General features: G+C 42.7%; 1 protein-coding gene across 1 annotated transcript; it reads right to left on the reverse strand.

The window, feature by feature from the left end:
* Positions 1–6,951: 6,951 nt before the first annotated feature.
* Positions 6,952–25,431, reverse strand: KPNA2 (karyopherin subunit alpha 2). Its single transcript, XM_079965504.1, has 11 exons — positions 25,280–25,431; positions 23,023–23,109; positions 22,792–22,932; positions 21,943–22,031; positions 20,814–21,082; positions 19,559–19,653; positions 19,198–19,461; positions 10,960–11,193; positions 9,149–9,331; positions 8,282–8,431; positions 6,952–7,548 (listed from the first exon to the last, which is right to left on the reverse strand). Exons 2-11 carry the CDS (start codon positions 23,083–23,085, stop codon positions 7,459–7,461), a joined length of 1,578 nt encoding a protein of 525 aa, XP_079821630.1. The 5' UTR covers positions 23,086–23,109; positions 25,280–25,431; the 3' UTR covers positions 6,952–7,458.
* Between the last annotated feature and the right edge of the window lie 1,927 nt (positions 25,432–27,358).

A 27,358-nucleotide genomic window follows, 5' to 3' on the forward strand; every position in this document is an offset into this window, starting at 1 on the left:
ATTTATCTTCCTTCCCGATGGTTGTGAAGAAATATTTTAGCATCCCCCTCCAAGTCTAGCCGTGTGATTAGTTGTGCCAGAATTTGGCCAAAGATGCCCATTAAAATACCCATCCCACTGAAAGCCACATGGTTTGAATAGACAGCATCTACCTTCAGCTATGTACACTGTTACACCCAAGACATTTTCCTGCCTGAAACTGTGCCCTTTTCTGCCACCCCAGTTGGAAAAAAGCCTGGCTGCAATGTTCACAGTGCAAAAAGGTCCTTATTTGTTTCTATCTGAAATGTTTCTTGCCCAAAGGTTCCAGGGCAGTGGAAAATATGTGTGTGTGTGTGTGTGTGTGTGTGTGTGTGTGTGTGTAAATTAATCTGCACAACATATGAATACAAGTCAGAACCAACAAATAAGGTGCCAGGGTGGGGGAGAACCAACAAATAAGCATAACAAAATGTGACGATAAACAACAATAAGAGAAGCAGTAAAGCTAAAAATGTGTGTGTTAAAAAAACCTATAATCTATTCCATGCCATGCTGCATTTTTTCCCGGGGGGGGGGGAGATGCTACTCTTTCTAATACTCTCCTTCTGGTAAGTTATATTGGCTGAAACAATGTTCTTTTTCTAGCCACTGGAGGAAATTAAATGGTATGCGGAGGTGATTCAAAGCCCTTCCCCATTCCTAGAGAGTCTATTCAGAAAGGAAGAATGTCAAGTTCAATCCCAGTATTGTTTCTGCTCCAAGACGGAGAGGGGAGAGAAGGAAGCAAGGAAGGAAGGGGGGACATTTCATGGGGAATCACTGCTTCTGATTAATCCACGCAGCACTAAGAGAAGGATTGCCTTGGCTATCTGTGGCCCAAAGCTGTGTTAGCCAATCCAACGGTTGAAAAGCACTCTTTTTACATCTGCTTCATAATAGTGGGTGAAGGTGACATTATCTAGATGATAGATAATCACTCTGGTGATTCTTCTTCATGGTTTTCTGGCAGGTCTAGAGCCTCTGATTGACAAACAAACTGTAAACAGATAAGAACCTTGGCAGTTTTATAAGAGTATACGTTTAACGTAGATGGAACAAATGATGAAGTTCATTTGGAATATACAGGAAATAAAAATAAATAAATTTAAGGAACCGCAGAAAGAGGGGGAAGGAAGTTGAGTTTTTAAACATTAAACTGGTTGCAAAATTATTGAAATAATTTTTTTTTAAGTCCAGCACCTCCGACCTGGACTCCCATGGGCTTCAGAACTAGTTCACGACTTGAGGCTGTTGATATTGCAAAATTATCAATCCCCTACAGGATGTGATAGTGGAGAACAAAAGAAGGGAAGACTCCTTTCATTGCCTTCTTAAAGGGATCACTGATTACCTTTCAAAACACACACACAGCACACGCATGAGGCAAGGTGAGGCGAGGACCTCGGGTTGTAGGATCCACAGAGGCAATAGATCCCAATGTGGATCTTTCTTCCCCCTTTGTCCCTGATATACGGTAGCTCTTCCCTCACCCCTTCTTACCTGGCAGGGTAGGGGGGCGCAATTTTGGGGTCCACCTCGGGTACCAGAATGTCTAAGAATGTTGGCATTTCTCTCTCTCTCTTTCACAGTATTTCTTTTTTTTTTTTAAATAATTTTTATTCGTTTTTCAAACACATAATAAAAACAGAACAAGACAAACAGAAGAAAAACAAGAAAATCAAAGCACACAAAACAATTAGACCAATATCTTTCACAGTATTTCAATGCAGCAGCATAAGCATGTTATCAGGAAAGCAAACTTAAGCACAGGATGCCATATCAACTTAAATTCTCCCCCCCCCCACCACAATGTGCACATTTTATCGCTTACGCATCACATTTGCGTTGGGCCAGCTGTACTTATTTAACTGATTATTGAAAGATTTCGATTTGCATGGGAGAATTTCAGCGGGATGAAGCAAAGCTAAGGAAGTTTTCTTAACCTTCTGTTTTCCAGTTCCTTGAGGCTCCCCGGGCCTACATCTATGACTTTAGGTGATCTCTCCTCAATGTAATTGCTGAACTACAACCCGGAAAGCCATTGGACAGTTCTTCACAATGCATCTAGCTCCCCCCCCCCCCTTGCAACCAAATACAGTGGTACCTTGGTTGTCAAACCATTCAAAAACCAAGGTGCGGCTTCCGATTAACTGCAGGAGCTTCCTGCACTCAGTAGGAAGCCGTGTCGGATGTTTGGCTTCCGAAAAACGTTTGCAAACCAGAACACTTACTTCCGGGTTTGCGGCATCCGGGAGCTGATTTGTTCAGGAGCCAAGCCATTCAACAACCAAGGTACCACTGTAGTGCCTCTGTCTCCTGTAGCTGAAGTTCTACAAAATGACAACACCACAAAATCCACACTTTGGCATGAAGTTTTCAGTGTGGAACTTTGGCCGGTCACTCACTATCCGTAGCCGAATCACCTACCTTCCTGGGCTGTTGTAAAGAAATAATGGGCGGAGGTGACTGAATGCCTTGGAAGAAAGGGCAGAATAAAGGTTCGTTTAATTCATTCATTGATACTCTCTCCTAAACATTGGTTTGCTCCTATTGAATATTGAGGCTGAGATGTCTTGCTATAAAAAGGGGGTGAAGCATGGAGATATAGGCTGAAGCATCCAGAGCAGGGGTCAGCAAACTTTACCAGCAGGGGGCCGGTCCACTGTCGCTTAGACCTTGTAGGGGGCCGGACTATATTTTGAAAATAAAAAAATCAAAATGAATGAATTCCTATGCTCCACAAATAACCCAGAGATGCATTTTAAATAAAAGGACACATTCTACTCATGTAAAAACACGCTGATTCCCGGACCTTCCACGGGCCGGATTTAGGCGGCGATTGGGCCGGATCCAGCCCCCGGGCCTTAGTTTGCCTACCCATGATCCAGAGGGTTACCAAGAAATCCGCACAATGTCTTTGCCACATAAAACCTGTCAACTTTACCTGTGCATTGGAAGGAACCCAAGGGCTTGTTCAATCCATCACTGACCACCTGACTGTAATCCTGGGAAGATGGAAACACATCAAGCAAGCTGCTTAGGAGGTGCAGGGTCATTCCTCGTCTAGATGTAATAGCTCACAATACAGGGTAAAGCATATTGCTGGGAAAAGTCCAAGCTTACTAAAGCTGGGTTGAAAGTCAGGGCATACTGCCCTCTCATGGCCTTCTTCTGTACTACAGTCAGAAATCAGGGTACTGAAATGGTCTCCACATTAACAGTGAAAATATTGTCATAGACCTCCATGGTGCTGTCTGGAAGGCAGAAATCAGAGACCCCAAGACCCTCTGCACAGGTGCAAAATATATCATACCAGGATCCTGTTCTACTTCCTTAAAAACATTGTACTGTTTTCATAATCTCTGTCTCTGCAATGCCTGCAATATCGTTTTCTTTATCTAACTTGATTGCTGTACAGCGGAAACACGATTTTCGAACTTCTGAAATGTTAAAAAATTGAGAATCGAAGGGCTGTCAACAAGATCAATGGGGAAAATTGAGAAAAGTGCCTCAGAAGCCGTTCGACTTCCAAGGCGCATTCAAGAACGGATGCATTCACTTTCGGGTTTTTAGTGTTCGGCTTCTGAAATGTTTGGCTTCTGAGACACTCAGTTTGACTGTACTAGAAATATTGTTTCTTGTTCTCTGTACTCATAAGCACTTTCCATACTTTTCACAATTGTTTATTCCCCCACTTGAGATGCAGACAGATGTACACTATTCTGCTCAGGTCATAAGTTGCCACAGCATATATTTAAAGCATTCACATAGCATTTTTAAAAGTCTTGGATTTCACCTGGTACTTGCTAGTCGAAAGATACCGCTTCTGGCAACCTGGAAGTCATCTGCGAGGGTGCGTCTTCTTAAAAACAAATTCAATTGCAGTCCACACAATTGCTTCAAATGCATTGGGTGTTGTGACTAGAACACAGGGGTGTCTGTGCGCCTAGAATGATGGCCTAACTCCCCAAGTTCATTACCGGTCAGAGATAAATGAGCCGGGGCAGAAATCCAGTGAAAGCAAGGCTGGTTTTCATTCTCTGTTGCAACAGAGTCCTCCTATCCACTTGTCAGGAGGTGAACGACCCGGAAGAAAGTAGAACTCCTCTTAAAGGTTCGCATTTTGGCCTGGATTTTCCAGTCATGTTTTTCTTATTACCATTGTATGGAATAAAAGGTAAAGGGACCCCTGACCGTTAGGTCCAGTCACTGACGACTCTGGGGTTGCACGCTCATCTCGCTCTATAGGCGGAGGGAGCCGGCGTTTGTCCGCAGACAGCTTCTGGGTCATGTGGCCAGCATGACTAAGCCGCTTCTGGCGAACCAGAGCAGCGCACGGAAACGCTGTTTACCTTCCTGCCGGAGTGGTACCTATTTATCTACTTGCACTTTGACATGCTTTCGAACTGCTAGGCTGGCAGAAGCAGGGACCGAGCAACGGGAGCTCACCCCCTAGTCGGGGGGGATTCGAACCGCTGAGCTTCTGATCGGCAAGCCCTGGGCTCTGTGGTTTAGAGCTAAACATGTTTTTTCAAAGTCTCATAATTTTGTGAAGTCCTGCTATTACTCAGTCTCTTCACATTTTATCATGTGAGACTTAAGTAGCGTTCAATACTTGCCAAGCCAATCTTGTAGCAAGGGAGAACTTCCTTTAGAAAGGAGAGCATTACAAGGTTGCTGTCTGCCTCAGAGTACTTCTCTCTGCCCCGCACCCCTTTAACAAAAAGGAGAGCAATAATACATTCCAACGTTCTGGCTTTTTATTCTCTAGGGAAAGCAGCTATTCAGAGTATTTCCTGGACAGCTGATGCCTGTTCGAAGCCTGATTCAAGTGTTTTGCAACACTTCCCTACCATCAAGTAACTGCAAAAGGAAAAATGCAAGACTATAGTTTTAGTAAGTTGAGAGAAACCCAACTAATCTTTCGGCGGTGGCGGCAGGGATTACACAGGATTGACAACACTCTAATAGTCAAGATCAGGCACTAGGCAGGAAATACAGTGGTACCTCGGGTTAAGTACGGTACTTAATTTGTTCTGAAGGTCTGTTCTTAACCTGAAACTGTTCTTAACCTAAAGCACCACTTTAGCTAATGGGGCCTCCTGCTGCTGCCGTGCCGCTGGAGCACAATTTCTGTTCTCATCCTGAAGCAAAGTTATTAACCCGAGGTAATATTTCTGGGTTAGCGGAGTCGGTAACCTGAAGAGTATGTAACCAGAGGTACCACTGTATAATGAACTTGATTGCCTAACGAGGAATTATAGACCCAGGCTAACACTCAGGAAGTGATCCCCACAGCTCACAGCTATATCACAAACTCTGAAGCTCTGCTGGGCTTAACAAGAGGTTGACTGTTGACTAAAGGATAGAGCCTCACAGGATATAAACAGCCATTATATTAAAAACAAAACCACAACAGATTTATCCCCCAAAAGCTCATTTCCACCCAGGATATTCCTTCAATCAATGAAGCCCTTCAACTAATTCGTTGTGCTAGCAGAAGCCAGTGCCAGTCCCACTAAAACAACAGGACAAAGTGCTTTCCCCAGTTTCCATCCATGTTGATCTGTGAAGATTAGCCAGTACCCATTTCACATTTAAAGGGTTTTCTCCAGAGAAGCCAGCAGATGGCCATTTCAGCTTCGGGAATAGGCAAGGTGCCGAAGTTACTTGCCTGTAACCAGCGTTTGAAACTCCCATTGTTCTAGGCGCATTTTGCAACAAGGAACTTCATGAAGGTGAGCAAATTCAGAGCTCTGGGCATGTGCCTTAATCGTAAAACTGCAGAGTAGAAGGAAAGAAGGACCTTTTTCTGCCTCCTTACTTCCAGCTACTCTCTGAAGACTGGAGAAGAAACCCTCTTAAGAATATTAGGAGGGTGGGGCAGGGGAGGGACTAGACCATGTGAAAAACGAACATAAGATTTTAGCTGCAGTTCATTCATTTTCAGCTTTGTATTCTTGTTATAAAAAAGCACGCCTAGACATTCCATTGTTGGGCCCACAACCTACGTTTAAGTTGCCATTTAGCTCCTAGCTTTCATATCTCCATTTCTAGCACTGCCTGTAGCTGTAGCTCAAATAGCTTTAAAAAGGTAAAGGGACCCCTGACCGTTAGGTCCAGTTGTGGCTGACTCTGGAGTTGCAGCGCTCATTTCGCTTTATTGGCCAAGGGAGCCGGCGTACAGCTTCCGGGTCATGTGACCAGCATGACTAAGTCGCTTCTGGTGAACCAGAGCAGCGCACGGAGTGGTACCTATTTATCTACTTGCACTCGACGTGCTTTCAAACTGCTAGGTTGGCAGGAGTTGGGACCAAGCAACGGGAGCTCACCCCATCGCGGGGATTCGAACCACAGACCTTCTGATCGGTAAGTCCTAGGCTCTGTGGTTTAACCCACAGCGCCACAAGTGCACTTTATATTTACTATCAGAACAATGCCAGATGCTGTTCTTACCAAGGAACAGTCTTTGGGGTCACTATAGTTAAGAGGCAGATGAGAACAGGTGGAGCTAGTCAGGTAGGATCCAGCCAGCAGCAAGGCAGGGACAAAGGTGAGCATCCTTTTCCACCAGCTATCGCTATTCTAAGTGTGTTATCTAGAACAGCACGCAACCAAACTCTTTTAACAAGTTTAGTACTGGAGACAGATTGTGACAAAAGCAAAAACGATCACTTTGCTTCTCCTAAAGAGCCTGCCCCTTGTGGGAAGAGGAGGAGTAATCCAACCATCGCATTGCTCCCTACCTCTTTACACACCCATTTTTTCATTTCAATTTTTAAAAAACCGTTTCATCATGCTTTCAAATTGTCTCTTTTGTTGCATGCTTTATTTTCCCAACTGAATTGTTACTGCGTCTTTTAATCATTGTATTTTATAGTTCAACAGCTACAGGCACTATTTTGCATCTTCAAAGAAGAGATTAACAACTTTGCTTATATGCAGATACCAGTTTATTAAGTTTGAACAAGAACTCTTTAAAAAAAGTATTTGGAAGGCTTTGACCTGAAAGCCAAGGAAGCACAAACTCCATTGAGATGGCTATGTTGCCAGGATATGACTACATCCCTTGTGCTCTGTGTGCATGTGTGTTTAGCAGGCTTGGGAGGTTATCGGGAAGTCCAGATCCCACATGCTGTTTTTAAAGTCTTCCAAATACCATATGGAGCAGCCTAAATCCCAGCAAATCCTTCGCTGCTGAAGGTTAGTTCAAAGAAACAGAACTGAAGAATTTACAATTATACAAAAAAACAGGTAGAGGAAGACAGTTGGCCAGTTCACAAAGCATAAACACCCTGCCATGAACTGTTCAAGTACATTTCAGTTGTAACGAAGTGCTACTTCACATTTCACGTAAAAAAAAGAAAGGCAGTAAAAAGAAGATGGAGACAGACAAAGACAGATTAGAGAGGTTGAATGCTGTGTCACACAGAACAGCTAGAAGTTGAACGCGTTGGAAGTGTCCTGAATCTGGAAATTGTATGCATCGGTGCTGGATTCTGGGATGACACTCTCATCTTCTCCTTCCTAAACAAGCAGAAGAAACTTTTAAGTATAATAATCAGTGTGCAGATACAGCAACCAATAAGATGGCTGGAGCCAGTTAGAAGCAAGGTCAGTGTGTCCATTAGCTTCAACCTGATTTAGCGCAAGCTGGCACATACAAACCTTTTTTTAAAAAGGTGCAAGATGGCCTTTGTACATCTGGCACGACCATTCCTCCTCTTTGCCACTCAATAGCTTTTTTTTGCTTTTTATTTACAGTGCAACAATTTAACAACCAGCTAAAACCCTACAGTAGTAAAAGTAAAAACAGGTAAAGGACCCCAGTCTAGTCAAAGGTGACTATGGGGTTGCAGCGCTCATCTTGCTTTTCAGGCCGAGGGAGCCAGCGTTTGTCCACAGACAGCTTTCCAGGTCATGTGGTCAGCACAACAGAACATCATGATGGAAAACAGTGCACATGGAAATGCAGTTTATCTTCCCGCCACAGTGATACCTATTTATCTACTTGCACTGGCGTGCTTTCGAACTGCTAGGTTGGCAGGAGAAGGGACAGGGCAACGGGAGCTCACCCGGGATTCGAACCGCCGACCTTCCAATCAGCAAGCCCAAGAGGCTCAATGGATTAGACCACAGCACCATCCGTGTACTGACAGCTATCAGAACACGCTTTAACCCCTGGAATCTCTTATATGGTACAACTGCCACTGTTTCACAACACTGCAACTGCCACTTGGCCAGCTCAGAGCTTGCTCACCTCTGCCGAGAAATACTTTTCAATCAGGTTTGCCGCAGATTTGTACACCTGCTCGTTTTCATGGGACTGTAGAGCTTCAATCTTATCCAAGCCACCATACTCTTCAACCATGAGGCAAAGCTTTTCGGTCTCGCCTATCTTCTCAGCTGCCTGTCAGAAGAATACGTAACATTTGGTAGCACCGTTATCGATCCATCTGCAAAACCCATCCTCGATTCAAAGCCTTATAGTACAGATAACGGGCAGTTATGGAAAATACTGTGTATGACTATACGACCATAAGCAGAGGCGCTGGTGCAACTTTAACCATCATGGGCTTCCATGATGTAACAGTTAGAAGCAATTGCCCAATACTGCAGGATATTGTTGAGGCAGTTCCTTTTAGAAAGCAAATTATTGAGATTTCACACAGGTAAAATAACTTGAGAACTGCAGCTTCTGTTGGCCAATGTTCCTTTGCACTCATACACACAGTGCTTTTTTCTGGGGAGACACAGGGGTACGCATACCCCTAAACATTTTTGTCCATTTACTGTATTTATTTTTCACAATTCGACCTATAAAATGGTGGTTTTTATTGTGTCAAAATGAGAGTATCCCTAAACATTTTTTAAAGAAAAAAAGCACTGTGTGTGTGTGTGTATAACACAATTTAGAATATTCATTTAAACAACCTTAAAATATCAATGACTTCCCTTATTCTCTTTCCATGGTTCATTTTGCATAACATAAATCACTGCATATTTTACATAAACTAAACCATTCAGTATTCCATTAAAACTTATTTACACTGTTGAATTTATCTTAATGTTGCCAACGTTATCAAATGCACACAATTCCCGGCCAGGCTTCTTTGGGTCAACTTACCGCAAATATATTATTAATGGCATCCAGGATCACTAGGATGGTTTTGCTATCCTTAACCACCAGCAGGTTCAACAGTGGTTCCACCACACCAGCCTGAACAAGGTATATGATCTGGCCAATTGTTCCACCACTTGTGAAGTTGGTCACAGCCCACACCGCTTCTTTTTGAGATTTGAAGTCTCCCTGTTTTAATACACACAAGAGTATTATTACACAAACCTAGCAATGATGGTCAGGAAGAAGTCAAAGGGAGGTTTGGTCACAAGATACTTTATGTTGAAAAACTCAAGAAAAAATATCTGGGGAGGTGCTTACTAAAGTCAATGAAACCGTTTATAGCTAATTGTTCCAGCTTCTGTTCAGCCCTTCAAAGTGCTTTCTAATAATAATTTTTTAAAAAACCACATTGATGGTTGTGAAGAGTTGCTTTGGCTTGTTCCAGTTCATGAATGTTACTATAGTTGAACAGAATGTGGCCAATGAATGCGCTTGAGGAAAGTTTTCTTTAAAAAATGCAGTATTAAAGCAATGGTATTTTTTGGTATACTTTACTGTGTCCCAAGAGGGCCTTCCTTTTTTTGTTTTACCCTAAGCTGGGGGTCAACCAACCTGGTGCCCATGAATAAAATGGTACTCTTGTAATCTTCACCTTGAGCCCATGAAGATAGAGCCCCGCCCCCACAGAACTTATCATTTTTCTTTCTTGAAAAATTACATAGGGCTAAAAGGAAGTTGAGAGAGTGATGCGCTTTCCTGTTACTTCTTTTAACCTCTGTGTGCTTTCCAAACCTCAGCCCAATTCTCTGGGATCTAACTGACCCAAACAGCTTGGAAACGCAAATATTGGTCTCTAGGTTGGGTAAATGTGATGTAGAGGAGAGAAATAAGCAGAGGGTGTGGCACTCCTGGCGCATGCTTCAAAATGCACCAATGGGCTTCAAAAGGTTGGCAAACCCTACCCTTAAGTTGCTGGTTTCTCGCTTCCTCAAATGGCAAACAGGCATGGTGAAGCGTCCTATGGCATACCAGCTTGCATTTTCAGCCACCACCTCTGACAATTCTGGGAACTGTTTCTTATTTTTAAAAGCTTCAGAGCCTATGGGCTTCCCCCCACCAAAGTTAAGGAGATTTTGTGTCCTCAAAAACAGGGGAGAAGCTTATGAAAGTCATTCAGTTTTCTATTTTAACGTTAACGGTAGTAGAGGTTGCATTTGACCGAAGCTGATGGTTGGCCATGGAAGAGTGTGCCTTTCAGGGTGAAGTCAAACTGTTGGAAGGTAACAGCGCCTCTAGTGTTAAATTTCAGTGAGCCCACGCTGACTCAGAATATATACCGTATTTTTCGCTCTATCGGACAAACTTTTTCCCCTCCAAAAATTAAGGGGAAATGTGTGTGCGTCCTATGGAGCGAATGCAGGCTCCGAGGCTTCAGCGATAGCAATGCAAAGCCTCCGAAGCGCAGAGGGAGCACTCCCTCCGCGCTCTGGAGGCTTCGCGTTGCTATCGCTGAAGCCTGGAGAGCAAGACTCTCCTGGCTTCAGCAGAGAGGGAGAGCTGCACAGCGCCCCTTCGGCCAAGTGGGAGGAGAAATGGAAGGGGCTCCGTTTCTCCTGCCGCTTTGCTGAAGGGGCGCTGAGCAGAGGGGGAGAATTTTTTCCCCCTTGTTCTCCCCCTCTAAAACAAGGTGCATCCTATAGAGCGAAAAATACGGTACCTTCCACTCTATAAACATGAAGTTTTAAAAAGCAGTGTTCATCTGCGGCAGAAATGGCACATGGGGGGGGGAATTAGATTTAGGTTCCTTTTTTTACCTTTGTCAAGATGCCAACGAGATATTGGACAAGCCCGTGGTCCACAACCTTCTGGATCTGGTCCTGCCGGCCGGCAGTGATGTTAGACATGGTCCAGGCTGCTTCTTTCTGGATGTTGTTTTTGTGGTGAGTAAGCAGGCTGGGGAAGACAGCGAGTGCTCCCGAATCTATTACAATCTGTGTCTGTTCATCAGTCCCCGTGACAATGTTTCCTATGGCTCTTAATGAAGGCGTCTGGGGGGGGAATGGTTTAAAGCCATTTGAGAAGCATATTCATAAACCACACATATTAAGCTAGCTATATCATACTATTAAAGAGAGGAATCAAAGGGTGACACTGCCTAATCCAGTGTTCACTGATAGCGGTCAGTCTCCAGCTGGCTAGGGACCCATTACATGACAAGCATCCAATTGGCACCAGCATCAGATCAACACACGATGGAGACAACCTAAATGGATCTTTTGAAAGAGTTTCTTACTGTGTGCAGTATATAGATCTAGCTTTTAGCAGACCCTTGGCTATTATATTAAGGGTCCAATTAATTAATTAATTAATTAATTAATTAATAATAGGCATTACTGTACAGCTCTTTATTGCAGTGCCTAAAACACAAACAACAAGCCGCACATTTCTGACGTGGTATCATGCAAAGCACTTAACAAGACAACAATTTTTTTTTAAAGCGCCTTGCTCCTGCTACATTTATGCACTCCTCCTGATGAGGCACATTCTTTGGATGCATTTCGAGGCAGCGTTCTGTGAAAATGTCACCATACAAAGGGAGGACCAGGAACTCTTCGAACTGGGCCCCAAATTGCATGTCGCAATTTGTCGCAGAGCCTTCCTCGATGTGCTTGCACCATGAATGAATGAACGCCACTCAGGAGAACTAAAGAGTGTCAGTCACCACGTTCAGCAGAGCCAAAAGGGAGGTGCATTTTGGCCTCTGCCACCAGTCGTGAGACTTAAGGCTGTCGGGAGGCTGCAATCCCTGCATCCCTGGAAGAGAGAAGACAACCTGGCTCCATTCATCAGTCACAGAAGAAACACATGTTCTTCAACTCTTGCTCTCTCCCCATTCCTTGAGTTTTTCTGCTGTGTTTATTAAGATTGTGAGCCTGGGAGGGAGCAGGGATTGTTCAAGATTTTAACAGCACACAGAAAATGCTAGGCACTTTATAAGCGTTAAACAAAGCATGGTCTATCGCTGATGCTTATAAGCACAGAAAAAAAAAAAATTAGTCCTGAGGACTTCCGGAGGCGGCGCGAACGGCAATGGCGGTCCTTTTCCTTTAGTGAAAGGGAGCTCTGCGGAGATCGGGTCTTCCGCTACGGCGAAGCGGAGACCTGCGTCTGAAACCCACAGGCAGCAAGAGCCTGTGGTCCTGGGACTCGGCGGGCGCCAGGAGCGACCCTCAAAACGTTGAAGAGACCCCGTAAGGAGCCTCGGATCGTGGAGGGGGTTGCGGCGCTGTGAGTCGATCGCTACTCTGCAGAGTGAAGCCACACAGCTGCTGCCGGTGAGCGCTGACCTTTTTTCCTTGAAACGTTCGGAACTGAAAAGCAACAACCCGTGAGTAAGGAAGGACTTTTTAAAATTGGAATCTAAATTAATGGAAATTTGGCTGAAAGCGGAGAGGTGTTAAAAGGAAGTCCATCTTCCGCTGCTATTTAAATTTCAAAGCAAAAAGAGCTGGAGGAGTGGAGCCACTGTAGAGGTTTTTTAAACCATCTGATTTGAGCACCCACTGAAGCTGCTTTGAGACAAAGTAAAGATTTAACGTAATTACTGGATTTAACCTTTACTGGGACTGTGACAATCTTCTGCTATGGGAACTATAGATTTTGACTGAGAAGCCCAGGTACTTGAGCTGCCTGAACAGTAAAACTGTCAGTTTGCAGACTTGGCTATTGTGGATTTGGACTTGCAACATTTAGAGCATTTTAAGACTTGCTACTTTGAAATACCAGTTGACACTTGTCAGAAACAATGTTTTGCTGTCAATTCTAACTCTGCTAAGCATTAGCTACTGAAGGTCTATGGACATTAAATTTGACTTTATTGATTTTATTTGATTTGACATCTTCTCTCAAGACATTGCAAGCTCCCTCTAGAGGATTCTGGACTTACAGCAGTGACATTATTCTACTTTCTTTTTCCTTTCCTCCTATACGATTGTTTACTCTTGGGCTGTGGAATTCTCATGGGAACAACTCAGCTTGACCTTGACTGTTAGATAAAGTTGGAATGAGTGGCACAAGAAAAAAGGGAGTAAGAACTAGACAAACAACTTTAACCTCAGCATTACAGACACGTAGATCATCTGTACCTACTCTGCCGGTAGCAGGGGAGGAAGAAATTGTATCTACTCTGCCGTTGGCAGGGGAAGAAGAAGAAACTGAGCAGTTACAGTTGGAAGATATGGCCTCAGGAGCAACTGCTTCAATCCTAGAGAAAATTTATGAAAAATTGGAATCCTTGGATAAAAGAGTAGAATCTCCGGACAAGAAAGCGGATGAACAAACAGCTAAAATTGATCAAAATACAGCTTGTCTAAACAGAATAACTGGACAGGTGGCACAGAACGTACAAGCAATTGGGCAGTTAACTGAGGCCTCTGAAGAGAATCGTAAATTGGCTGAGGCTACCAGCCAAAAAGTTGAAAAATTAGAACAAGAGGTAAAACCATTATGTAAACAAGTTGGAGAACATCAGATGTATTTGTCTATGATAGAACTGCGGAACCGGGAAAATAATTTAAGATTAAGGTCAATACCAGAAGCTGAAGAAGAAAACCTAGCTGAGTTCCTGACCAAAGAATTTTCCAAGTTCTGGTCTATACAGGAAGAAAAGAATTTTAAAATTGTATCGGCTTTCAGACTTGGAAGATTTGCAAAGAAAGATAAGCCCAGAGATTGCTTGATAACTTTGAGATCGAGGGAGGAAAGGGATAAGATTTTGGGATTACACTACGAAAAGTCACTGGACATTTTGGATAAAAGAGCACAAATTTACAAAGATATCCCGAAACAACTGCTGGACCTTAGATCCGCCTATCTTGAATTGGTGAGATTGTTAAAGAGTAATTCAATCATTTTCAGGTGGGAATTTCCTCAGGGATTATCCTTCACCTTCAGAGGGAAGAAAGTCAAGATTAAAACACTTGAAGATAGAGATAAATTTTTGATTGCTTACGGAGAGGACCTTCAGAAAGGAATCGAAACACCCTTGGGGCCTGGAGCATCTGCTGTACCTACTCTCTTGGAACCTGAGGATCCAGAGAAAAAGATACCACCCCTTGAGAAATAACAGATTTGCTCAGGATGTCTCTGCAACTGTTGAGCTGGAATATTAATGGGTGCAACTCTCCGGAAAAAAGGAGGAAATTATTTCATATATTGAAAAAAGAACAATTGGACATTATCTGTCTGCAAGAAACACATGTGACAAGGCTCCATAGAAAAGTGCTAATAAATAAAAGATTAGGCCAAGAATTTATATCTTCGGACCGAGTGAAGAAAAGAGGAGTGGTGATCTATGCAAAGGAGAGCCTATCACCTAAATTTTTATTTAAAGATGAGCAAGGAAGAATTTTGGCAATAGAGATATATTATCAAGGAGAGAAGTTTTTGATACTAGGAATTTATGCACCAAATGAAGGGAAATCGGAATTTTATAAGAAGTTGCATGAGAATGTCCTGGACTATCTGGACTATGACAACATCATTATGATGGGAGATATGAACAGCGTGGTATCAACCAACATGGATAAGTCACAAAATCAAAATCTTACAAAAGATGGAAGACTACCAAAGACCTTTTTTGAACTAACTGACAACATGGACTTGATTGACATTTGGAGGACAAAGAACCCCCTGGGAAGAGAAGGAACATTCTTTCCTGAAGCCCAACTGACATGGACGAGAATCGACCAAATATGGCTATCTAGAGGTCTGGCACCTAAGACTGGAAAGGTGGAAATCTGCCCAAAGACCTGCTCCGACCATAATGCTGTAAAGATGAACATAACACTACTACCAGCCGGCTCCTTTAGATGGAAGATGAATGACAATTTGTTTAGAGATCAGGAGATTACCAAGAAGGCCCAAAAAGTTTTGAAGGACTATTTTGAGATAAATTTGAACACTACGGTGGAAAAAGGAATCATCTGGGATGCAAGTAAGGCCGTGATGAGGGGGTTCCTGATACAACAGAATGCTGTAAAGAAAAGGACACAAAATGAGAAAAAAGATAAGATTTTGGAGAAAATCAAAGAACTTGAGAAGAAGCTAAGATCTAATCCGAAGTCACAGCCGATTCTTAGAGAAATTAAACTCCATCAAGCACAGTATTCTAAATTGATAAACCAGGAAATAGAGTGGAAACTCAAATTAATGAAACAAAGATCATTTGATTCGGCGAATAAATGTGGGAAACTGCTAGCATGGCAGTTGAAAAAGAGACAGAAACTAAATACAGTTACAAATTTAGAGATTGAAGGAAGAAACATTCAGAACCCTGTGGACATTAGAAAGTGTTTCCAGAGATACTTCAAAAAATTATATACTCAAGGGCCGCAAGATGAGGACGAGATAAAACAATTTTTGAAAAAGAATGGATTACCAAAATTGTCACAAGAAAATAGAGTAATCTTGAACTCTAAAATAACACGACAAGAGATTGAACAAGCTATTCAGAATATGCAATTGGGCAAATCTCCAGGGCCAGATGGACTAACCTCCAAGTATTATAAGACATTGAAAGATTATTTGATACAACCAATGCTGGAGGTTAGCAACGAAATTTTGGAGGGGAAAAAGGCGCTGGAATCGTGGAAAGAAGCTTTTATCACATTGATACCCAAATCGGAAACTGAAAAGACTCAACTTAAGAACTACCGCCCCATCTCCCTCCTAAACGTGGATTACAAAATATTTGCAGACATATTAGCAAGTAGATTTAAAAAAGTCTTGAATCAGGTAATTCACAAAGACCAGGCAGGCTTTCTCCCAGGAAGACACTTGTTTGCTAACACAAGGAACATAATTGACATTTTGGAACTTTTGCAAACAAATATCAACACAAAAGCAGTTTTATTTTTATAGATGCGGAGAAAGCCTTTGATAATATTTCTTGGAAATTTATGAAGGGAAATTTGGAAGGGATGGGGGTGGGACGGAGTTTTGGGAACGGGATTGACGCAATTTATTCAGAACCAAAGGCTAAACTGATAGTTAACAATGTGATTACTGAAGAGTTCAAAATTGAAAAAGGAACACGACAAGGCTGCCCGATTTCCCCACTGTTATTTATCTCTGTTCTGGAGGTGCTCTTGAACATGATCAGAGGGGACCGGCTGGTGGAAGGTATTCAGGTCGGAGCAAAACAATATAAACTTAAAGCGTTTGCAGATGATCTAGTTTTGACCCTTCAGGAGCCAGAATCTAGCACGAAAAAAGTATTACAATTAATTCAAGAGTTTGGTCGGGTAGCGGGTTTTAAGTTAAATAAGCAGAAAACTAAGGTATTGGGGAAAAACTTGACAGTTACAGAGTCAGAATGGTTTCAGAAAGAGACAGAGTTGAACGTGGTTAAAAAAGTAAAATACCTAGGGGTAAATATAACAGCAAAAAATCTGAGTCTATTTAAAGATAATTGTGAGAAATGCTGGGCAGAAATTAAGAGAGACTTAGAAAGTTGGACAAGATTGAAACTTTCCTTGTTAGGCCGAATTGCTGCTGTAAAGATGAATGTATTGCCGAAAATGCTTTTCTTATTTCAAACATTACAGATTGTGGACAAAAGAGAGTGTTTCCGGAAGTGGCAGAGAGATATTTCTAAATTTGTCTGGCAGGGCAAAAAGCCCAGAATTAAGTTTAAGATATTAACTGATGCGAAAGAAAGAGGGGGCTTTGCCCTGCCAGACTTAAGGCTGTACTATGAATCAGCAGCTTTTTGCTGGTTGAAAGATTGGCTGCTTCTCGAAGACACTGATGTACTAGATCTGGAAGGTTTTGACAATGCGTTTGGCTGGCATGCATATTTATGGTATGACAAGGTTAAGATCAATAAGAATTTCAAGAACCATATTGTCAGAAAAGCAGTGTTTAATGTCTGGACAAAATACAAAGACTTATTGGAAAACAAAACTCCAAGGTGGCTTTCACCATTGGAAGCTAAGGCCCGGAAAAGACTCAATATGGAGGCCAAATGGCCGAAGTATTGGGAAATATTAGAAAAAGATGGAGATAATTGGAAATTGCAGAGTCAGGAGAAAATGAAAGACAAAGTGCGAGATTGGTTACATTATGCTCAGATTAAAGAAGTTTTTAAACTTGATAAAAAGTTAGGATTCCAGGTGGAAAAATCGAAGTTAGAAACGGAACTGTTAGAGCCTAAGACTAAGGTACTCTCAAGAATGTATAACTTGCTGTTAAAATGTAACACACAAGATGAAATGGTTAAATCGGCTATGATAAAGTGGGCACAGGACATTGGGTATAACATTATGTTTGAGGACTGGGAAAAGTTATGGACCATTGGGCTGAATTTCACTGCATGTAATGCTTTGAAAGAAAATGTAATGAAAATGATATATAGATGGTACATGACCCCAGTCAAACTTGCAAAAATATACCACTTGTCTGATAATAAGTGTTGGAAATGCAGGGAAAGTGAAGGAACGTTCTTTCACCTCTGGTGGACTTGCCCTAGGGTTAAGGCCTTCTGGGAAATGATATACAATGAGCTGAAAAAGGTATTTAAGTATACCTTCCCTAAGAAACCAGAGGCCTTCCTTTTGGGCATCGTTGACCAGAGGGTGCTAAGGAATGACTGAACATTTTTTATGTATGCAACAATAGCAGCAAGGATACTCGTTGCGAAGCATTGGAAAACCCAAGATCTACCCACACTGGAAGAATGCAACTGATAGACTATATGGAACTGGCTGAGATGACTGGCAGAATTCGAGACCTGGGAGAGGAGACGGTGGAAGAAGATTGGAAGAAATTTAAGGACTATTTGCAAAAATATTGTAAACTGTATGAATGTTAAGGAGGATGCTTGATCACAAACAACTTGGCACCATTGAATTAGATAAACTGAACTATGAAGATAAGCTAAATTTAGGAAAAAATCAACTTTTAGATAATGATTAGGCTAAACTAAAAAGTTTTAAAAAGTCAAATGAATATATCTAAAATTTAAGATATAACATTGGAAAATTAGATAAGGTGGGGACAAGGTGATAAATTGCTGAATTAATTTTTATATCTTGGAACGTAGGAGAGGGAGATGTGAGGAAGTCAAAAAAGGATAAGAAAATATGTTATGAAATGTGATGTTTTATGTATGTTTCGTTTATTATGTTATAATTAAAAAAAAAACTATTAATAAACTAAAGCTATGGGGGGAAAAAAAAGAAAAGAAAAAAAATTAGTCCTACCTGGTGCTAGTCAGAGGAAAGTAAATTATGTGTTATTGCAACTCCCTGCCCTGGCAGTTAGTGTAGCTGTACTTAACAGTCCCTGTAGTTTGAGGTTCATTAGAAGTGCAACCTAACCAAGTCTAGTTGGACGTAAATCCTGCTGCATTCAATGGGGCTTACACCCAGGGAAGTAACCTTTTTTTTACTTCTAGGTAAGTGGGCTTTAGGGACGCAGGTGGTGCTGTGGGTTAAACCACAGAGCCTAGGGCTTGCCAATCACAAGGTCGGCGGTTCGAATCCCCGTGACGGGGTGAGCTCCCATTGCTCGGTCCCTGTTCCTGCCAACCTAGCAGTTTGAAAGGACGTCAAAGTGCAAGTAGATAAATAGGTACCGCTCTGGCGGGAAGGTAAACGGCGTTTCCATGCGCTGCTCTGGTTCGCCAGAAGCGGTTTAGTCATGCTGGCCACATGACCCGGAAGCTGTACACCGGCTCCCTCGGCCAATAAAGCGAGATGAGCGCCGCAACCCCAGAGTCGGCCACGACTGGACCTAATGGTCAGGGGTCCCTTTACCTTTTAAGTAGGCTTTGGGCTGCAGCTGTACTAACTGAAAAGATTCCAGGTCACAGCGTATTGGAGCAAAGCTTAACATTAAAAAGGACGCATTCCTAAGGAACAATGTGCTGTTTGTGCTGAAGATAGCTGCTTGTGATTAAAAGCAACGATCTAGTCAGATCAGCCCAATAAAGCAGGGTTTCTTAACCCTGCCAAACCTTCATTCATATGTTCTTGTTGTATCCAGCTTACCATTATGGGAATTTCTCCACATCCCAGGAGCTTCACCAGCTGCGGCACGAGCCCTGTTTTCACCACCACTTCAATCCTGTCATTCGAGCCATCCGTCAAGTAAGAAATAGCCCAGCACGTATCTGCCAAGACTTCATGGTCATGGTGGTGCAGCAAGCGAACCAAAGTGGGAAGGATCTGTTCAATAGCTTCTATGGGCGGCGCAGGGTTCTTGTTACGGCAGAGGTTTGACAGAGTCCAGGTTACGTTGCGCAGGTAGCCAAGCTGAAAGCAATCACGAAGTTGATTTGTTAGCGCTGCTGTTGCTTTAACACAGAAGTGCCTGGCAGCCAAATTGCCGCCGCAACGCTCAAACACTTACAGCGATAGAGGAGAGATCAGGTACAGCAAGCAGAGCCAAAAGCGGTTCGAGGGCGCCATATTTAATGACCAGGTCTCTGTAGGCAGAACCATCACCTGAAGGTAGAGATTGAGATCAAATGTTAAGATACACACCACCACGATATTTAAATTGTACACAGCCATGAATTTTTTTCTTTTGAGTCTGTACTTTGTAAATAAAACGTTGACAGAAGAAACCCACAGGGAAGCGTTGGCATAGGACAACTTGGGCGCAGTTAAAGCATTAAACCCACAATGCAACAGATGCTGGCCATCAGATGCCACCATATAGGAGTTTCTCAACATCAAAAACGGCACAATTGGATAAGGCCCTATACATCAGCACAGAGATTATCTTCAGGTTGCTGAAATTCAGTCTGCAGAATCCCTGCATTAAGCACCCCCATGCTGAAGAGTGCCCAGATCAAAGACGTACTAAACAACTGTAGCCTGAGTTTATGGAGCAGCATGGATGACCAAAAGGACTGTGTTTTCTCCACCTGTCCCTTCAAGTGCTTTCCACACTCATCCTTCCCCACTACACCTCAATTCCTGTCAATAAACACGGGATTTCTTGAGAAACTTTTACAGAATTATTCAACTATGCAAAAGTTTCCTTGGTTACTGACTGAACAGCTTTCAGATCTCAAAGTTAAGGCCGTTGGAGTAGAATTTCTTTATGGTCAAAATATCAGCTTCAACCATAAAGTGACACGCTTTAATCAATGTAAATAGGAAATTGCCAACTAATAACAATAATAATAAATTTGAGTGCAGGAAGCTCCTGCAGCAAATTGGAAGCCACACCTTGGTTTTCAAACTGTTTCGGGAGTCAAACGGACTCCCGGAACTGATCGAGAACCAAGGTTCCACTGTATATAAAAACGCAACAAAGCATCAAACGTTAAAAAGCAAAATATCCTATACTAGCAACAAATAGAAACCAATAAAACAATACTAAATATTGTTTAACATTTAAATATTGTTTAAGAGTGCATGCCCGAGAAAGCAATGTGGGGGATTTCTAGATCTGAATAATGAATGACGTAATTTCTAGCTTTGATGACGTTGTGTCCTGATGGTACCATATCCAGTTTCAAGTGCATGATTTCAAGTGTATCATCCATTTCCACATTTTGCATACACGTTTAGAGTACACATAGACAAAGTAATCCACAGAATATATATATATAGAGAGAGAGAGCGGGCGCGCGAGCTCAGTAGTATTGGCCTACCTGCAATATTTCCTAAAGCCCACACAGCTTGCTCACTGATGTGCATATGGGGGGAAGCCAGCAAGGAAATAAAGGCAGGTATTGCTCCACCATCTACGACAGCTTTTGTCTGCTCTGATGTGCCGGAGGCAATGTTGGTCAAGGCCCAAGCAGATTCAAACTGAATCGGGCTGCAATCTACTCTTCCCAAGAAGGTCACAAGCTTTGAGATCAAGCCAGCTCTGATTATCTGGTCTATAGGGGGCTGCTTTTCTCGGGATAGGAGCTTCCTACGAGAAAGAAGAATGCAAGTTGGTTTCACTCATCAACATTTTACAGACAGTCCTCAAATCCATTATAAGCTGATAGTCAGCCCTTGTTGCATGCTATGCACAACTAGCATCCCACCTAGAAATGGTGCCCATTAGTCTAGCAGGGTTTCATGAAATAAATTGCCATTTTCTGTCAACTTCTGCACATGGGCTTAAAACTCCCCAACTTCAATTACAAAATCTGCAGATTGTTTTGGCACCAGGTTTTTTTGGGGGGGAATTCTTACATGAGAACTGATATTTTCCAGGAATAGGCGGTGTGACTGAATGCACAGTTCCAGAAGTGATCCCAATGACTCACAATTAATGCCTTCTCATAATCACACTGTACCACCAGCCTGGTTCATAGCTATGTGAACGTATTAGCCTGGACTGAAGAAGACTTAATAGGCATCACAGTGACAGATGCTTGCCCGAAGCACCCCAGATGGGGATCTGCATCATAACATTTTAGCAGTTAAATTATCTTTATCACTTTTATTGTGAACTACAAGACAAGGAGCTGAGGTCAGCCTCTGACGTGCATTCACATTCAGACTTGTGCCATTTAGCTTTGGTTAGGTCCATTCTCCAACAAGGCACTCAACTATTTAATGTAATGGGGAAGACATGGCAAATAAGTAATAATATTTTTTATTTATTTATACCCCACCCATCTGGCTGGGTTTTCCCAGCCACTCTGGGCGGCTAGATGGTAAGATGTTTAGGTAAGACAAGAACATTATGTTAGAGAAAGCTTGCCCACTCTCTTCAGTGCTGAGAACTGTAAAATGCCAGCAATTCACTGCAAATATTAGTTTCAGTTTCAGTATGTTTACCTGGCAGCCTGTGTTGCCTGCAGCTGGCATTCCACATTATTGCTGTTGATGCCTTTAACTATTTCTTCAACAGACCAGTGGACAGTGGCCTGCAAAAGAAAACTCAAGTTATAAACACCTACGCATTAAGTCTCTTTGCCAATTACCAATACCCCAGAGCAAAATCATTGGCAACATACAAATTACATGTGAAAGCTGTTGTATGTATGCCTTCTGGATTTCTGATTTCTATTCTTTCCTGACAAAAAAAGAAAGTCAGAATTCCTTCCAACACTCCAGATGGTTTTCCAATATAGACAATGCTCAAATTAATTTTGTCCCTAAAAGAAAAGGAAGATTTAAGCCACACGTGTGGCTACTCTTTATTCAAATACTAGAACCAATTATTTTCTTTATGCTGCATAAATAGCAAAGGAGTGTAGAATCTGGAGTTTTGATCCTTGGAATCAGGGAATGAATATTGCCTGAAAATCTGAAGAGTTGCTGCTGGTCAAGTCAGAAAATACAGAGGTAGGTGGACTCAGTAGAAAGAAGCTCCCGACGGGTAATTTCCAGTGATGGCAGGTTGCTGCTGAAATGAAATTGCTTAGGGCGGGAGGAAGATAATCAGCAATCCCCACTCGTCCTGCAACTACCCAAATATCTAATTCTGGCCCAGAGGTTCTTCCCAACCCTCTAGAACAGATTTAAGGTGGACAATGAAATAAATAATCAGCTGAGAGATTCCATTCTATTAGCAGGCAGTCTCCACTGGTGCTACCTATGTTCTTAAGATTTTTTTTTTTTTTAAAAAAAGACACCCGTATAGCCAGAAAGGGAGCCAGAGGAGCCTCTAGACTCATTGCTTACTTGATTGTTCCGGTTGTTCTCCTGTAGAGGGGATGTGGCATCATCAGGAAAAGTGCTAACATTTCTTCTTTTAAGCATCTGATCATCTTTTTTGGCTTTCCTCAGCTCCACGTTGACTTCCACCCGCCGCCTCCTCATTTCCTGGTGAAAAAGCAACCTTATAAAAAACTGAACTGCATTTTTGGGCACACAAACAAAACAAAAAACTAACAACAGTCAGGTTTTACTCACATTAGAATCCTTTCCCTTATTCTTGAACCTGTTGAGACGGGCAGCATTCTCATTCGCAGACATCTTGATATAGGCAAGATTTCAAATCTGCAAAGAGATTTTTGAGTTTATTTGTTTATGGCATTGATATATTGCCTTTCCGGCAAGGCACCCAAGGAAGTTTATGTTTTATGTCATTTATCTGTTATTTCAATATTGTAAATCCTGTGGAGTTGTTAAAGGTATCGCCACCACCTGTTCAAGAACATGAACTACTCTTCACCCAACTCAAATAAGACTAATCTACTTAAAGAGGATAGAATCAAATATGATCAGGAGCTAGTCCTACTGAGCTCAGTGGCTCTCAACTCCAAGACAGTGTCCTTCAGATTACAGCCTTGGGAGCCTGCAAAACACTTAACACCAGAAGGAGAATAAAGTTGGATTGACATATGTCCTCTTTTTCCAGGACACATCCTCTTTTTTCATGGGTATTTAAAATGAGAACCGTCAGTGACCCATAGTTAAAAATGTGTCCCCTTTTATTTGCTCTTCAAAATACGGCAACCCTAGAATAAGGTATATTCTGTTTTGTTAAGCTTCAGTTAACTTTCCCGTACAAGTTTGCCCCACCCCCTCTTTCATTCAGGCACCCTCAACATTTGAAATAACTACAAAATCTACGGCATTCCTGTGACGCTGTGTCAGTTATTACAGCTGCAGTCTTAGGAACTATTTACTGGGAGCAAGTTCCACTCAACTCAGTGGTGCTTACTTCCGAGTAAACAAGAATGGGTACTCACTTTCAAATTCTCCTTCCTTGGAGGAAAAAGGAAGGAATGAAAAAGTGGCACGTAAGAGTTAACCCTTGGGGCTTTAACAATAGAATGGACAGCTTTGACCTCAACACTCCAATTCAGGATTTGAAAGCCAAGCTTCCTTAAGTGCTCAAGGACCTCATATTTTCAGGATCACTTTCACATTTCCCTGAGATGCAATCCTACTGGTTGTTACTTATTAATAGGAAAGTCCTGGACCGGTGCCCCTCCTTCTGTTCTTACGCACACTGTTCAAAGCTCCCATTGTTCTAGGCACATTTTAGCGAGTTGGGCGCAGTACTGCACTTAAGATTTCAAATTAAAACTGCCTAGTGGAAGGAAAGGAGGAACTTTTTTCTGCCTCCCCACTTCCAGCTACTCTCCAAAGACTGGAGAAGAGACCCTCTTAAGAATATTAGGGGGCATGGGCAGGGGAAGGATTAGACCATATGGAAAACGAACACAATATTTTAGTTGCAGTTCATTCATTTTCAGATTTGTATTCTTGTTATCAAAAAGTGTGCCTGGACATTACGTTGTTGCGCCCATAACCTCGGTTTAAGGTGCTTTTAGCTCCTAGCTTTCATATTATTGCAAGTGCAAGTGAACCGTTTTAAGCCTGATTCAAGTGCAACATACAACGCGACGCTAGATGGCGATGGCTAGCATTATGGAAAATTCAATGCGCTTTTTTAAAAAGCGCTTTAAAAAAAGCGTTTTCAGATTATTTTTCCCTGTGTGTAGATCCCACCTCAGTTTCTAACACTCCTTACCCCCTTTCTTAAACCTCTCCTGCCCCAGCTCCCCTTTAAGCGAACACGTGCGAGAGAGAAAGAGAAGATATCCATTTCTCCACCAGGAAATGACGGACTCAGCTGCCTAAACGGCTCTGGCTCGAGTCACTTTGACTCGCCGAGCGTCTCTAATAATAATAATAATAATAATAATAAAGAAAACATTTTTTATTTATACCCCGCCCTCCCCAGCCAAGGCCGGGCTCAGGGCGGCTAACAAACAACAAAAAAACCAAGTTGAATGAATACAACTTAAAAACAAGATTAAAATACAACATTAAAAAGCAGCCTCATCAACAGGAGGAGAAAAGGAAAAAGAAAACCTTCTCTTGAGCCGAGCCAGAGCAGCTTATGGGGGACCACCCACAAAGCATCCATCCCTCCCACCCACCCGCCACGTCGCCCTCGAGATTCCAGAGTCGCGGCACAAAAGGAAAAAGGACCGCGGAGGGAGGAGGAAAGAGCAAAACCCAGTACGGATAAGCGAGCAAGTGAGCGGGAAAAGAAGGTGGGGAGGAGAAAAAGCAAAGAGTCCACTTCGGTCCCCTCCCCCTAAAAACCTTCCAGAGGCGTCTCCCTCTTCTCCAAATGCCCTATAAAAGGTGGGCCCGGACGCATTTCCCCCAATTTGGGTCCCTCCAGAGCACTGTCGGGGGTTTCCCCTACCCGAAAAAGGAGCCCCGGCTTCGTCGCGTCGCAGCAGCAGCAGCAGCAAGCAGCACCCGACACGGCCTCTCTCTCCACGACTATTAATACTCCGCCCACCGCGGTGCGCAATTTGAACTTCCCTGCGCCTTCGCTCTCTCATTGGTGCGTTCGAGCCAAGTCGGAACGCTCATTGGTCCATTTGAAAATAAGGACGCGCTCCGAGCTCGCGCTCGCTCCTAAAAGGAGGAGGAGGAGGGGAGGGAACGTCCGCGCCGGTGCCAAGACCTCGCGAGAGCTGTTAAGAAAACCGGCTCGCGGGACTACACGCCCCAGCATTCAGCGCGGCTGCTTAGTGCTTTTTTTGAATGAATCCGAGCCGGATTCGGATCGGGAATGGAGGGCGTGATTGAGGAATCGTTAGCCACTCCCAGGGCAACTGGTGAAGCTCCAAATATCACGGACTGCCATTGTTGTATCTCATTGCCTTTCAGCTCTCACCTTACCACTTTCTCCATTTTATACCTGCCAGCTAAGTCTTCATGCAGCTGAAGTGGGTTTGAGTCAACAAAACTTATAATAAATCTCTTTAGTCTCTAAGGTGCCGTAAGACTCCGCCTCCCCCCCCCCCCACGGTGGTTGTTATCAAGAGGTAGTGCTATTCAGATTTGGCTGTGTCATAACCTCTGATATATGAGAGGAGTGGCAGGCAGCTCTGCATTGCAAAGAGGAAGCCATACAGCATGTACTTAAAAAAAATAATAATAATCATAATAATATCTATTTTGAAGCAGGGTTAGAAAGCAAAAAGATTTCAAATGCACATTTGTTAGATCAGGACAGACCCTTGGAAATGCATTTAGCACCTTCACTGATGGGGTTTTGTTATTGTTGTTTAGTTGTGTCTGACTCTTCATGACCCCATGGACCAGAGCACGCCAGGCACTCCTGTCTTCCACTGCCTCCCGCAGTTTGGTCAAACTCATGCTAGTAGCTTCGAGAACACTGTCCAACCATCTCGTCCTCTGTCGTCCCCTTCTCCTTGTGCCCTCCATCTTTCCCAACATCAGGGAGTCTTCTCTTCTCATGAGGTGGCCAAAGTATTGGAGCCTCAGCTTCACGATCTGTCCTTCCAGTGAGCACTCAGGGCTAATTTCCTTCAGAATGGATAGGTTTGATCTTCTTGCAGTCCATGGGACTCTCAAGAGTCTCCTCCAGCACCATAATTCAAAAGCATCAATTCTTCTGCGGTCAGCCTTCTTTATGGTCCAGCTCTCGCTTCCATACATCACTAACGTAGTAGGAAAGTATGATGTGTCATATGAACCATGGAAGGAGAAGAAGGGAAGTCCTCGGGTGCTTTAAAGTTTGTAAAACATTTTGATTTGAAGTGGAGAAAAAGGAAAACTCATACTGTACACATACACACACACACACACACACCCTGCAACAGTTCTCACAGTGGCCAAGCAGGTAAAAGGTCTGCAAAAAATGTGCAGCAGGAGCACTCTGTCCACCTGTGATTCCCATAAACTGGTGTACAGAAGCATAGTGTCTCTGAAAGTGGAGGTAGACATAGCAGTTGCGGCTAATAGTCACTGAAAGTCTTATCCTACCTTAATTTGTCTAATCCTCTTTGAAAAGCCATCCAAGTTGGTGGCCCCCACTTTGCTTTGTGGGAGCAAGTTTAACATAAATTAGCTGCATGAAGAAGCATTTTCCTTTGACCTGAATCTTCCAACATTCAGCTTTACTGGATGTTAGAAGGGAGAGAAAACGTTTCTTGATCCACTTTTTCCATGCATGGCACGCCTAATTTTATAAACGTCTATTACATCACGCCTTGCTTGCTTTTATTCTATACTAAAAAGTCCTAAATGCTGTGACCTTTCAGGATTTATGTTATGGGGGTAGCCAGGGCACCACCTGTCAACATCTTCTGTCTAGCAGATTCGGAATGAAATGTATCCACAACAGTTGTTTTAAATTACTTTATTTTGACCCGAGGGTTCAGAAAAATCCATCAAAATCTTTCTACAATCTCTGCTTTGAGTTAAGTATTTATATATATATATTCATAAACACATTTTTAGACAAACA

Source organism: Podarcis cretensis, assembly GCF_951804945.1.
Source record: "Podarcis cretensis genome assembly, chromosome: 2".
Lineage (NCBI taxonomy): Eukaryota > Metazoa > Chordata > Lepidosauria > Squamata > Lacertidae > Podarcis > Podarcis cretensis.